The 15,670-nt window shown below is 43.8% G+C and overlaps 1 protein-coding gene across 2 annotated transcripts in view; it reads left to right on the forward strand.

The window, feature by feature from the left end:
* Positions 1-15,670, forward strand: part of LOC137097978 (mitotic spindle assembly checkpoint protein MAD1-like) — a 796,577-nt gene that overhangs the window by 546,275 nt on the left and 234,632 nt on the right. For both annotated transcript variants that reach the window (XM_067473504.1, XM_067473503.1), the window contains one exon: positions 11,945-12,135. In XM_067473504.1, the coding sequence (XP_067329605.1) occupies positions 11,945-12,135 (191 nt within the window). The remainder of the gene's footprint in view (positions 1-11,944; positions 12,136-15,670) is intronic.

The raw sequence follows: 15,670 nt of genomic DNA on the forward strand, positions 1-15,670 counted from the left end.
CTTCCCAATTTGGTCCCGTCTGCAAACTTGATGATCCTGCTTTCTAACCCTTCATCTAAGTCATTAATCAAGATGTTGAACAAGACCAGGCCGGGGACAGAACCCTGTGGCACTCCACTCAATGCTGAAGATAATTTGGGCAGGCAGTTTTCTGTAATTTCATTACCTCTAGTTATGTTATGTACCCTATTTAGTCAAGTTTAATGCTCACCTTTTCTTGAATAAATTACCTAACTAGAATTAGGATGCACATTAGATTGGCATAATACGGTATCTCAGTGCTGAGCCAAAGCAAAAAGGGAAGCTGCTTTAGGAGCTACATCTGGAGCTCCTCTTTGAGGGACCTCGTCTTTGATTTAATTGTCATGATTCAATGCTCTGCAGTCCTGGGATTTGTAGTTTAGTGGGGCATCAGCATTCTTCTTTGGTAGTGAAGACTCAAGACCTTGTAAAACTACAGCATTGAGCCAGAGCAATTAAAGTGGATTCATTCTACAGCATAGATCAGGCATGGGCCAACTTGGGCCCTCCAGGTAGTTTGGACTCCCAACTCCCACAATTCCTAACAGCCTCAGGCCCTTTCCTTTTCCCCCTCAGCCGCTTAAGCGGCTGAGGGGGAAAAGGAAGGGACCTGAGGCTGTTAGGAATTGTGGGTGTTGGAGTCCAAAACACCTGAAGGGCCCAAGTTGGCCCATGCCTGGCATAGATGCACCACAAAGTTTTCTTTTCCATTGCTGAAAACCTTGGTGCTCTAACACTTTTGTTTTTAAAGAAGGCAGTTTAAGCAGACAGCAATTGTAATGCAATGACAAAAGTTTCCCCTTTGCAGAGTAATGTCTGACTATGTGGTGGTGCTCACCTCAATTTCTAAGCTGAAGAGACGGCATTGTCCGTAGACACCTCCAATGTCACTTGGCCAGCATGACTGCATGGAGCGCTGTTACCTTCATAGAATCATAGAGTTGGAAGAGATCTCATGGGCCATCCAGTCCAACCCCCTGCCAAGAAGCAGGAATATTGCATTCAAAGCACCCCTGCCAGATGGCGATGCAGCCTCTGTTTCAAAGCCTCCAAAGAAGGAGCCTCCACCACACTCGATCAGAGAGTTCCACTGCTGAACAGCTCTCAAAGTCAGGAAGTTCAAAGCCTCCAAAGAAGGAGCCTCCTGCCGAAGCGATACCTATTGATGTAGTCACACTTGCATGTTTTCGAACTGCTAAGTTGACAGAAAAAATATATTCCAATTCCAAGCTGGGGCTAACAGCGGGAGCTCACCCCACTCCCCGGATTTAAACCGCCAACTTTTCAGTCAGCAAGTTCAGCAGCTCAGTGGCTTAACCTGTTGCACCATCAAGGGGTCCATGTATGTATATATACATACATTTATGTATGCACACACACACACATCACTTTATACCTTCCAACCGACTTTTCCATGTCAATTTCCGACAGTACAATTTCTGCACCTGAATCTCATTTAACACAGAAAGAGGGTCACAGATTCAGTTTCAAGAGATTATAAATGCATAGGCTTTGATTTAATATGTTTGCCTTCCATTCAGATTTTGGCAGAAAGCAGCTTCTTTACTTATTTATTTTGAAAGGAAATGAATGGTAATTGGAATATATTTTTTAAAGATATCCAGCCTCAATCAGATATTTGCCTTTTGTTAATTGATTTGCATTCATTCCGACGGGAAAAACTTCCCTCAAAGTACCTTAGCATTTCTGCCTGAGTGGCAAAAACAGAGAGACGGCGCCATTGGTTCACTTCCTGTGCTCTAAAGATAGTAATTTCAGTGTTCAAACGATGCTTTGTAAAGATACCATTTGAAGGAAGTTTTCTGAAAATAGTAGTCAGAAGTTAACAGCCTGAGTTTTTTAGATGCTGCGAGGCAGTGACAAGTCACTCGATTGCCGTTGTCTCCGGCTTCAAATGTACTTTGATGCTGATAAAGGGAAATGGACAGCCGTCCCAGGGAAACATTTGCACAATTGCCTTTGCTGTTTCAGAGAGTTTAGGCGTAGTATGTAGTATATTTGGCAGAGAAGCCATTTTTGGACTGTTGAAGGCTTTCATGGCCGGAATCACTGGGTTGTTGTAGGTATTTCCGGGTCATATGGCCATGTTCTAGAGGCATTTTCTCCTGATGTTTTGCCTGCATCTATGGCAGGCATCCTCAGAGGTAGTAAGGTCTGTTGGAAGTAGGAAAATGGGTTTATCTATCTGTGGAATGACCAGGGTGGGACAAAGGACTCTTGTCTGCTGGAGCTAGGTGTGAATGTTTCAACTGACCATCTTAATTAGCATTTGATGGCTTGGCAGTACCTGCGGGAATCTTTCTTAGACTGTATTGTCGAAGGCTTTCATGGCTGGAATCACTGGGTTCTTGTGGGTTTTTTCAGGCTATAGGGCCATGTTCTAGAGGCATTTCTCCTGACGCTTCGCCTGCATCTATGGCAAGCATCCTCAGAGGTAGTGAGGTCTGTTGGAATTAGAACAATGGGTTTATATATCTGTGGAATGGCTGGGGTGGGGCAAAGGCCTTCAAATGCTAATGAAGATTGAAACATTCATACCTAGCTCTTTGCCCCACCCCAGCCATTCCAGTTGAAACATTCACACCTAGCTCCAGCAGAGAAGAGCTCTTTGCCCCACCCCAGCCATTCCAGTTGAAACATTCACACCTAGCTCCAGCAGAGAAGAGCTCTTTGCCCCACCCCAGCCATTCCACAGATATATAAACCCATTGTCCTAAATCCAACAGACCTCACCTCTGAGGATGCTTGCCATAGATGCAGGCGAAACGTCAGGAGAAATGCCTCTAGAACATGGCCCTATAGCCCGAAAAAACCCACAAGAACCTACTTTCTTAGACTGTTTTTCAATCCCATGAAAGGCACTGCAGACGGCTTCAGTCAGAGAAGTCAGCCATATGCACTCATATATGTATGCACACAGGCATCACTTTATACCTTCCAACCTTAGCTAAAGCCAGCCAAATTATTTTGGCAGATGAAGCAGGGAAAAAAACGCTCACAATTCCCAACACTATAATAATAATGAATTAAATAACCAACAATTTGCGGCTCTTTTGTGATCCCCACTGTCAGCAGCCTGAGGTGGCCACTTCACCTTCCCTAATGGTAGGGCAGGTCCAGTGGCCTCCTTGGTCAGTACCAGTCAAAAGTCAAGTGGCAACCTTTTGAAGAAATGAGAACGGCCGGACTATCTTCAAGGGCAGCACTGCATGGAACAGCTTTGGACAACGGAGCTGGACACTGCTTCAAGGAAAACACTACTTGAAGTTCCCTTTGGAAGAAATTGGAAAACTGCTGTGGGATCTATTCTAAGCCAAACCTTAAGAAGTGTAGGTGAAACGTAAGGCTTTGGATGGTTTGAGACATATGGTGCTGAACAGCAACTATCAACGATCCCAGTCAACAGTGAAGAGTGGCAGTATCTCTAGCTCAGTAGCATCCATCTGGAGCAGGGGTCCCCATACTAAGTTTATGGGCCAAATCCAGCTCACTAAAGTATTTCACGTCCCTTCCTACTACCACATGTGCCTACACACATGAATGGTGCGTGTGTTCTACACTACTAGTGCATGGTGGCATCACAAACTGCTGCCTAATGCACACACACATGATGCATGTGCGCACACAGAATTAAAGTCTGGCTGCCAACAATCAGAGGGACCGCGACCCGGCCCTACACTCAAAAAATTTGGAGACCTCTGATCTGGAGCTTAGGGAATAATAGTTTATTCCTTTGTCTTGGGCACTTGGTATCTGCTTGGGTTTGATGCCAAATGTCCTTAGATGCTCAAGACCTATCTATCTTATCTATCTATCTATCTATTTTGTGTCAAAAGCATTGTATAAATAAATAAGTTTCAGAGTGATAAAATAAAGGGATCACAAGCAGCTAAATAGATTTAGATCAAAAATGGGCAACGGCAACTGCTTTGTCTGTAGCTGTAAACAATTCTTCCTCTGTACATGAGGCAGGACAGTGCGGACAAGCATACAGATGCGGAGTTGTTTGTTCTGTTCCAAAGTTACACAAGGTAGAGAATCCTTCTAGGTAGTGCCAGTTTGCCAGGTTGTCTTTGGATCTGCCCACTTCACTTATGAGTCTGTTCAGGGACTTCCAAGTTGCCCATTCTTGGTTTGCCCCTGGAGGAAGACCCTCATGAGGGGTATCCAATTGGAATTGTCTGATTTTGCTGCCCAGAGGGAGACTCTTGCTGTTGCTGGTGGTTCTCATGAAACTTTTCCTTGATTTGAGTCTACTGGGAGGAGGCTGATAGCCATTTAGTGGATGGCTTTCACGGTGTTCAACCTTATTTCTCTCGCAATTGGCAGCAACTTCTCGTCACACATTGGGGGGGGGGGGGGGGGAATGTCATCTAGCTTATAGAGTCTATCAACAGGTGTAGGTTTAATACATCCTGTGATTATTCTGCATGTCTCATCCGTGCTTTATTCACCTGCTTCGTGTGGACAGATTTATGCAAGACGAGGCAGGCATACTCGGCATTTGAGTAAGACAAGGCCAGGAGTGATGTCCTTATTAATTTTGGGTCTGCATCCTAAATACCATTATATTAATGGTGTTGCAATCGATATAAAACATCAAAATCAAGATTTTTAACTTTAATCTTTGGCTGGTGGGATCCATGGAGGCAGAATCCACAGATGTCAGCTTTTTCTGTGAAATCACAGAACTTGGCCATTCCCAAGTCTTACAAATCTTCAGCAAGGCAACTTCTGGAATCTGAGCTTTTCTCCTGCCTAGATTGGGATATGGCTAGCCACTAAAGCACAATTTTGGATGAGGTTTATTTTTTGGAGGGCACAGAATTGCTGTCACCTGTGGGATTTTTAAAAATAGTCCTGGTTTAGGGGCAATCTATCATCCTTGTGGGAGGCTTCTCTCATGTCCCCGCATGAGGAGCTGGAGCTGATAGAGGGACCACATCCACCTCTCCCCAGATTCGAACCTGCGACCTGTTGGTCTTCAGTCCTGCCGGAACAGGGGTTTAACCTACTGCGTCACCAGGGGCTCCATCAAATCATCCAGGCGTCCCCTGGGCAATGTCCTTGCAGACGGTCAATTCTCTCACACCAGAAGCAATTTGCAGTCACTCCTGACACGACAAAAAAAAAAAAAAGGGGGGGGGACAATCTGGATGAATGCAGAAATGGAGGGGAGGGATCTTGGAGTTGTGGCTGCCAGTTAACCTCCTGATTTCTACCAGTGATGACTCAATGAATCATAGACCATTGCCAGGTAGGAAAAGGATGCAGTGCACAAGAGCAAGACCAGGAAGGGACTGGAGATATATTTGGCTAAGCGCTCTGTGGATTTACACCAGCCTGTGGCAGGGAGAGTTGCATCCAACTGCGTGGTCACCTCAGAGGAGAATCCATAAAACATGTCCCAAGTGAAAGGAAGAGGAGGATGAGGAAAAGAGTGGGTGGTCAGGATTTATGGTGAGGTTTCTTTTGTTGAGCACACCATCCCTGCTTGAAATTGCTTCTGCTGCATAATTGGATTTAATACACATGTATTAGGTTGCCCTGAAGACAGCATTCCTCAGATGCTTGGAATCTGCCACCCACCAACAGCAGATAACTAGTTGTGTCCCAAGTATTTTTATTATATCCTTTACTTCAGTGTTTCTCAACCTTCCTAATGCCGTGACCCCTTAATCCAGTTCCTCCTGTTGTGGTGACCCCCAACCATAACATTATTTTTGTTGCTACTTCATAACTGTCATTTTGCTACTGTTACGAATCGTCATGTAAATATCTGACATGCAGGATGTATTTTCATATCCCAAATACCCGATATACCCAAATTTGAATACTGGTGGGGTTGGGGTTGATTGATTTTGTCATTTGGGAATGTTGGAGTTGCTGGGATTTATAGTTCACCTAAAATCAAAGAGCCTTCTGAACTCCACCAATGATGGAATTTAATCAGTTTGGCACACAGAATTCCCATGACCAAGAGAAAATACTGGGAGGGTCTGGTGGTCATTGACCTTGAGTTTTTGGAGTTGTAGTTCACCTACACCCAGAGAATACTGTGGACTCAAACAATGGTGGATCTGGACCAAACTTGAAACAAATACTCAATATGCCCAAATGTGAACACTGGTGGAGTTTGGGGGAAAAGAGACCTTGACATTTGGGAGTTGTAGTTGTAGGGATTTATAGTTCACCCACAATGAAATAGCACTCTGAACCCCACCAATGATATAATTGGACCAAACTTCCCACACAGAACACCCATCACCAACAGAAAATACTATGTTTTCTGATGGTCTTTGGTGACCCCTCTGACACCCCCCTTGTGACCCCCACAAAACCCCATTTCTCATTCCTATTCTCTCTCCCCTGTATACTTCCTTTCCTTTCCTTGGTGAGCGAGGAAGAAAAGATTACTCCTTTCAACTTTGATGGATTTTGAGAAACAGATGTCTTTTCTTCTTCACCCACCAAGGAAGGGAAGGGCGCTCATTCACTTCCTGACCCAGCAGGCTGCCTTCTCCTTTCGTGCTAGTCCTCTTTGCACCGTGCAGATGAGAGTGAAGCTGAGGTTTGGCAGGTTGGTGGGAAGCACGCTTTACCTGGAGGGAATGTTGTGTGGCACCTTCCCATTCTGATCAAGCACCCAGTGGATGCTCCAGCTGACACTCTTTGTTTTGGGCCCTTCAAGCAGAGTCTGTGCTAGAAGGCATCTTTGGCATTCACAACCAAACAGCCATCCATTGCATGCCCAAGCTTATTATAAGCCCCAGGGGGTATACCAACATACTACAATGCTGGAGAAGGTGGGTGATAACTATATCTATATCCATATAGTTTAATCACAAAACTGACAGTAGGGCAAACTTTGGTTGGTGACTATAGCATTATAGAAGGGAAAGTAAAGTTACAATATTTTTTTAAAACACAAAGAATGACTATCCTCACTACCTCTGAGGATGCTTGCCATAGATGCAGGCGAAATGTCAGGAGAAATGCCTCTAGAACATGGCCCTATAGCCCGAGAAAACCCACAAGAACCTAGTGATTCCAGCCATGAAAGCCTTCGACAATACAAAGAATGACTATATTTGAACAAAACTTACATGGATTGTAGCATAGGCATTGCATTATTTTTCCACATAATCACCATTCAGTTCAATACATTTTATCAACTGCAAGATGAGTTTTTTGATGCCTGTATCATAGAAATCTCCCACCACCCTTTTTCAGGCAGTTCAGCTCTTCGATTTTAACCTCGTCATCATCGGAAAAGTGTTTTCCACCCAGGTGTTCCTTCAATGAGAGTCACTGAGTGTGAGATTGGGGGCTGTGAGAGGGGTGACTTCAAACATCCCAACTAAGTCAACAACTCTTGTGTTACATGAGCGGTGTGCGGACACGCATTGACATTTTTTTTGTCGTGTCAGGAGTGACTTGAGAAACTGCAAGTCGCTTCTGGTGTGAGAGAATTGGCCGTCTGCAAGGACGTTGCCCAGGGGATGCCCAGATGTTTTTGATGTTTTATCATCCTTGTGGGAAGCTTCTCTCAAGTCCCCGCATGAGGAGCTGGAGCTGATAGAGGGAGCTCATCCGCACTCTCCCTGGGTTCGAACCTGCGACCTGTCGTTCCTTAGTCCTGCCGACACAGGGGTTTAACCCACTGTGCCAACGGGGGCTCCTGTGCATTGTCATGAAGGAGACAGGCTCCTGCCATCAGCATCCCACGACGTTTGTTTTAGATGGTTCTGTGAAGTTTGTACGTGGTCTCACAATACCTTGCAGCATTGATTGTTTCACCTCTTTCCAAAAAATCAATGAGCAGAACCCCTTTTCCCTTCCAAAAACACTGACGCCACGATCTTTCTCATGGTGAATCGTATCAAGGTCCTTGCCCTTAGCATTTAGATAGCATATTACAACGCGAATTTTGAACTTGGAGGGAAACAGAATGAGGACGCTCATCTGTAAACTTCACCACAATGCCAGTCGATGAGCTACTAACGACTGGCACTGTTCGTTCGCTTCCACTGAATTCCCTCTACACTGTAGTGATACCAACTTCCCCCAGGAAAATTTCCTGTGACCTTGTAACCTTACTTTCCGGATAACCCTCATAGATTATATTTTAAGTAGGAAGCTGTACAAAGAGTGTTGTATGCCTTGATAGTGCTGTATTGTAAGAATGAGCACTAATAACAAAACAGAGGACATCTTGGATGCTGCAGATTTTTCATGTGTGTTTACTTGAGCAATCGTTGCTGTTTTCATGGCCTAAAAGGTCGTGTTGCTCAACAGAGAGTGACAATGTGGGGATATGCCCGATATCGTAGAGCCCATCTCTGTTCCTTACTTTAGAAATGGATGTTTCTTTGCTCATCCTGGAGATGCCACATTGGCGAAACAAGCCGTTAGGCAGCATCCCCAACCTGTGTTTAACTAAAGCCAGTCCTCATAATTAATGGGGCATAAATTACTGTTTAATTACTCAGTACCTTGGATGAAAGATTAATGGTAATTGTTGTGTATCCTCTTGAAGGATTCACAATGTTAGCAGCAAACCTTTCTAGCCATAAAATACTGGTTGAGTGGCGGTCATGTGTCTCTTGGGTTTTCTTTACCAGGAATCTACCAGTACAGAAAGAGTGGGTCTGCTCTCCAATTTGGATTTTTCCTTCTGGGTTTTATCTTTCTTTAGAACACTTAAGGATTGTATCCATGGAGCACCGAGATATACACAAGGACACCATTGTTTTCCATTTCTTCCAAATGGAAAACCAAAGCCCCTACTTATTGTATTGTCGAAGGCTTTCATGGCTGGAATCACTGGGTTCTTGTGGGTTTTTTTGGGCTATAGAGCTATGTTCTAGAGGCATTTCTCCTGACGTTTCGCCTGCATCTATGGCAAGCATCCTCAGAGGTAGTGAGGTCTGTTGGAATTAGGACAATGGGTTTATATATCTGTGGCATGGCTGGGGTGGGGCAAAGCGCTTTTCTCTGCTGGAGCTAGGCGTGAATGTTTCAACAGACTACAACAGACTTCAACAGAGACCATGAAAATGAACAAAATCTGGCTACCAGTATTAAAAAAAACTCTAAAATTACAACAGCAAAACAACAGAGAGGAAACAACCAGGCACATCTTAACACCTCTCAGCAAGGGACTTTCCCAGGCTCAGCCAGGCCTTCAAATGCTAATGAAGGTGATCAGTTGAAACATTCACACCTATCTGCAGCAGGGAAGAGCTCCTTGCCCCACCCCAGCCATTCCACAGATATATAAACCCATTGTCCTAATTCCAAGAGACCTCACTACCTCTGAGGATGCTTGCCATAGATGCAGGCGAAACGTCAGGAGAGAATGCCTCTAGAACATGGCCCTATAGCCCGAAAAAACCCACAAGAACCCCTACTTATTGTTTTCAACTTTTGAGCAAACGTTAAACAAGCCAGAATCTTAAATCAAAGTTTAAGATTGGCTTAAGATTTTGTCTTGTTTGTTAAGTTGGTAAACATGGCTTCCTGGTTTGAATTAGATGGAGAACTCATTTCTCACATATGAACAAAAGGGTGGTTTTTCTCTCAGGTTATTGAGATGATAATCTGAATGTTCCAGGTAAGTAATCTGTAGCGTTTAATTTGTGGCAAGGTACGTGTATATCATATACTGCATTCCTGGGCATTATTATGAATAGGGTCTGTAATAATCGTGCTCTTCTCTAAACATTCCCTCAAGTCACTAATTTCTTATTTCGTACCCAATGGTGCAATGAGTTAAACCCTCATTTGACTACATAACCAACCCATAGTGAAGCCTTGCTGGCTGTTGTACACTGATGTGGATGTTTTGTTTAGATTTATGTTATTGTCTGACTACGTGTAGTTTAATTTTTTGATGTCTGGTTCAATTTACTGATGTTGGGGCTTAATTTGATGTTAGGCTTTAATGCTACTTTTATATATGGGGGTTTTCTGGGATTTTATGTTAGTATCATGTGGTTTACGTAGGCATTGAATGTTTGTCATTGTTATACTGGAATCCGCCCTGAGTCCACTTGTAGAGATAGAGTGGAATACAAATAAAGTTTATTATTATTTGAAACACAAATAATAATAAACTGTAATAAGTCCACAGCAGACAAGATCACTCTGCTAGCTGTTGTATTGGATCACACGTCGGACACTTCCCAAGTGTCTAGGACTGTGTGATGTATCGGCGAATAATGGGTGCAGATCCCAATAAGGTGGCCTTCTGCAACTGGCAGATGGTAACTTTGTCTGCGCCGATTGTGTTTAAGTGCAGGCCAAGGTCTTTAGGCACTGCACCCAGTGTGCCGATCACCACTGGAACCACCTTGACTGGCTTGTGCCAGAGTCTTTGGAGTTCAATCTTTAAATCCTCATATTGTGTCAGCTTTTCTAGTTCTCTTCAATCTTGCTGTTGCCTGGGATTGCAACATCAAGAATCCATATTTTGTTTTTAACACCATCTTGAGGTCAGGAGTATTGTGCTCCAAAACTCCGTCTGAATTCAGAAGTCCCAGAGGAGTTTGACGTGTTCATTTTCTGTAACTTTTCCAACTTGTGATCCCACCACCTCTTTGTCACAGGCAGATCGTATTTGTGGTACAATTTCCAATGAATCATCTGAGCAACAGTGTTATGCCCCTGCTTGTAGTCTGTCTGCGTGATCTTCTTGCATCAGCTGAGGATGTGATCTATTGTTTCATCTGCTTCTTTGCAGAGTCTACATTTGGGATCTGTTGTCAACTTTTCAATTCTGGCTTTGATGGCATTGGTTCTAATGGCTTGTTCTTGATCTCCCAGAATCAGGCCCTCTGTCTCCTTTTTCAAAGTTCCTTTTGTGAGCCACATCCATGTTTTTTCTTTGTCAATTTGACTCTCCAATTTTTCCCAGGAACTGTCCATGGATTATTCTTATTCTTATTGTGCTGGCAGGACTGCTGACCAAAAGGTCAGCGGTTTGAATCTGGGGAGTGGGGTGAACTCACATCTGTCAGGTCCAGCTTCTCATGCGGGGACATGAAATAAGCCTCCCACAGGATGGTAAAACATCTGGGCGTCCCCTGGGAAACATTCTTGCAGACGGCCACTTCTCTCTCACCAGATATGACTTGCAGTTTATCAAGTCACTCCTGACACACACACACAAAATTAGAAAGTAACACTTGCATTGCATGGCTCTCCTTCATGACAAGAACAGAGGACTTGCGCTTTCACCTTGGCTAAATTTTGGTGATACAATTTGATGACCAGGTTACACAGATGGGAATCGGTGGGATAGAAACAGCATAAGAAGTGAGCTGGAAGTTTGGTGACTAATAAACCAAGATGCTTTGTGCTGTCGGTCTCCTAGATGAGCTTTTAATACTACTAGGTTCTATTGTTCCTTCAGGTCAACATGGTTCTTTTAATTCAGTAATGGCTGCTCCATACTAGTGGACTGGAGGAAGAACTTCCTGACTGTGAGAGCCGTTCAGCAATGGAACTCTCTGCCCCGGAGTGTGGTGGAGGCTCCTTCTTTGGAAGCTTTTAAACAGAGGCTGGATGGCCATCTGTCAGGGGTGATTTGAATGCGATGTTCCTGCTTCTTGGCAGGGGGTTGGACTGGATGGCCCATGAGGTCTCTTCCAACTCTTTGATTCTATGATTCTATGACAGCAGTTCTGGCACAGCCAGAAATAAGAAGCCTGAACCTGCATTTTGAGTCCCCAAGTGACCTATTAGAGTTCTGCCTTTTAGGTTTGTTTCTTGCTCCCTTGCTGGTTTACTCAACCCTTCCCTATCCAGTGCTTTTCTGAACACAGGGGGAAAAAAGAAAAAAACATAGAAGTACTGTTTGCAACATGCAACAAAACACTTCTCCCTCTCTCTTTCACAGAACTCAAGAAGCAAGTGGAGAGTGCTGAACTGAAAAACCAGCGCTTAAAAGAAGTCTTTTCGACCAAGATCCAGGAGTTCCGCAAGGTGTGCTACAAGCTGACTGGGTATCAGATTGACATGACGACAGATAACCAATACCGGCTGACCTCGCTCTATGCAGAGCACCAAGAGGACTGCTTGATCTTTAAGGTAAGTTCAATTCCTCACCTTCGTTCCGTTATACATAAACATGTTTTTGTGGAATCACTTCTGTAGTATCTTCCTTCCCTGGCTGGTGGTTCATGAGATCTTAGCTGCTGAAGCGATAATACATACATGCAAGGTGAGAGATGCTGTGGGAAAAAAAAAATGCTTTTAATGGTCTTCATGTACAAGGACCGGAAGACTTTGCTTGCAGCATTGGCGCTGGGACATTGCATTTGATGGAGATGGGATTTATTTATTTTGAATCAAAAGCATTGCATAAATAAGTATAAATAAAAATAGAAGGAGCACAAGGGGCTTAATATCTTTTGACCAAAAATGGGCAACAGCGACTGCATTGTCTGTAGCGTTTAACAATTCTTCCTTTGTGCATGAGGCAGGACATTGCGGACAAGCATACTGGTGCGGAGTTGTTTGTTCTGCTCCACAGTTGCACAAGGTGGAGGATTCTTCCAGGTAGTGGCATTTTGCCAGGTTGTCTTTGGATCTGCCCACTCCACTTCTGAGTCTGTTCAGGGGCTTCCAAGTTGCCCTTTCGTGCTTTGCCCCTTGAGATAGAGATGGAGATGGGATGGTAGACCATTTAAGTCTTTAACATCCTCGCCTTTTGTGCCGTCTCTTGATCATCACTGCCTTGTTTCTTCTTCACATACTTCTTGTTTGTCTTATTTTATTTTTTTACTCATGCATAATTTAAGTGCAGGTAGAGGCAAGAAGTTGGAAATGTTTTCTAGAGGAAATGTTTTGTAAATGTTTTCCAGAGGATGCTGCAATCCCTGCTGTCGCCTGGAATTGCAACATCGACGATCCATACTTTGTTTTTCCCCAGGTCAGGAATATTGTGCTCCAAAACTCTGTCAGTCTGAATTCGGAAGTCCCAGAGTAGTTTGACATGTTCATTTTTCTGTAACTTTCTCAGGCTTGTGATCCCACCAGTTCTTTGTCACAGGAAGATGGTCTTTGTGGTACAAGTTCCAATGAATCATCTGAGCAGCGGTGTTATACCTCTGCTTGTAGTCTGTCTGTGCAATCGTCTTGCAGCAGCTGAGGATGTGATGTATTATTTCATCTGCTTCCTTGCAGAGTCCATTTGTGAGCCACATAGATGTTTTTTCCTTGTCAGTTATTGTTGTTGTTGTTGTTATTATTTTATTGACACAAAAACATAGTACGTCATAGCAAATAAGATCTCTATGCTGGATTTTGTATCACAAAATCATAAGTCAAACACTTCCCAAGCGTCTAGGACTGTGTGATGTATTTTCAAATGATGTGCGCAGATTCAAGTCAGGTGGCCTTTTGCAGTTGACAGATCGTGATTTTGTCAATGTTTATTGTTTCCAAATGCCTGCTGAGATCTTTTGACACAGCACCCAGTGTACCGATAACCACTGGGACCACCTGTACTGGTTTATGCCAGAGCCTTTGCAGTTCGATTTTGAGGTATTGATAGTGACTGAGTTTTACTGTTGTTTTCGTATTTGTAATAGCATTTCATAACTGTGCTGTTTTCTGGCATTGTATATTTCTGCCGCTTCTGTGATAGTTCTTTTGTACTTTGATTCTGTAGCGAACATGTTGATGGATGTCCAGAATCAGCAGCATCCACCGTGGTCCATTTTATCCTGGGCATCGACTGAGCCCGTATAGACTTCATTTTTGGTTTGTTTCTCCATAATGCTAATGGGTTAGGTGCTCTTAGTTCCACTCTCTGACTTGGGTATTCTCAGTCTAATGATCATTGGCCCACATAGCAGAATGAAGTTGGTTTGCCATATTCTATGTGGCTAAGTTTCCAGCCATAGAATCATAGTTGGAAGAGACCTCATGGGCCATCCAGTCTAACCCCCTGCCAAGAAGCAGGAAAATTGCATTCAAATCACCCCCGACAGATGGCCATCCAGCCTCTGTTTAAAAGCCTGCATGGAAGGAGCCTCCAGCACAGTTCGGGGTAGAGAGTTCCACTGCTGAACAGCTCTCACAGTCAGAACGTTCTTTCTAATGTTCAGGTTGAATCTCCTTTCCTATAATTTGAAGCCATTGCTTCATTGCATCCTAGTCTCCAGGGCAGCAGAAAACAAGCTTGTTCTCTCCTCCCTGTGACTTCTCCTCACATATTTATACATGGCCTTCATCATGTCTCCTCTCAGCCTTCTCTTCATCAGGCTAAACATGCCCAACTCTTTAAGCCGCTCCTCATAGGGCTTGTTCTCCAGACCCTTGATCATTTTAGTCACCCTCCTCTCGACACATTCCAGTCTCTTCCTCTTTCTTTCACTGTGGGAACATTTTGCTGCACCAGGCCTCATCCTTTTCTTAACCTGAGTTTTATGAGTATTCACTTCTGTGGAGATTATCGAAAAGCTGCAAATGTTAGCAAGGGGATCATTTCACTGTTTCCCTTTTGCAAATAACGCCGTGATTCTGAAATCTGGGCTCATAAGTTCTGTACTCTATTGAACTAGCTGGCTGGAGGAGCAGGTAAATTATGAACAACAGTCGTGTAGACTAAGCCCTGAGCAATCGTTAAATAATGGCTAATCTGAAAACACTCCTCACCCATAGGAAACTTGACTTCCTTGTCAGCCAGTTGTTTGATTTGCAAGCTCGAGTTCCATTTCATGGCTCACTTACTTAAGGAAATTTCTCAACATTTATTAAGAATTTATATCGTTTTCCAGGGCAGTTACACTCTTCTTTTTCCCCCAACTGGCCCTTTGTATGTTCATTCATTCTCCCCGATGCTGCAGACAACAAAGGTAGGGGAAGGGAGTGGACATTGCTGTCTAAAGCAACAAGCATCCTATAATGAGACCCTTTGTGAAGAACACAAGGTTTCAGCTTGGGATACAGATCATTTTGTTCCCGTAGCTTGTTTTCCTGCTTAGCAACACAGCTGTTTTGCCACACTGAAGAGCCAAACCAAGCCATTAGTGGTAATAACCCTCAGTTGATGCCTCTTTTAAAAAAAAATGTTGATGCCTTTCCAGGCCTTGGTATTCCTCTTATTGTGATGCTAAAGATTCACTGGCTTTCTTCATTGCAAAGCTGTACAATGATTTCAACAATGAATCACAAAAGGATGAAATCCAGCAATAGTCCTTTGTTGCAGTGAAGTCCTTGTCTCATCCAACTGTCTATATCAGTGTTTCTCAACCTGGAGGTTGGGACTCCTGGGGGGTCACGAGGGGGTTTCAGAGAGGTTGCCAACGATTATCAGAAAACACATATTTCTGATGGTCAGGAACACTTTTGGCAGAGAAGGCTGAGGATCTCTCCACCTGTCCTTCTCTTCCTTTTTGGTTTTGGTGAACTACAACCCCCCAGAATTCAAAAACAACCCGTCCCAACCCCACCGGTATGCAATTTTGGTGCAGATCCATTGTGGGCTGGGTTCAGAGTGCTCTTTGATTGTAGGTGAACTATAAATCCCAACAAGTACAACTCCCAAATGTCCCAAATTTCAATGTTTATTTTCCCCAAACTTCACCAGCATTCACATTTGGCCATATTGCACCGG

Source organism: Anolis sagrei, chromosome X (assembly GCF_037176765.1).
Source record: "Anolis sagrei isolate rAnoSag1 chromosome X, rAnoSag1.mat, whole genome shotgun sequence".
In the NCBI taxonomy this organism is placed as follows: Eukaryota; Metazoa; Chordata; class Lepidosauria; order Squamata; family Dactyloidae; genus Anolis; species Anolis sagrei.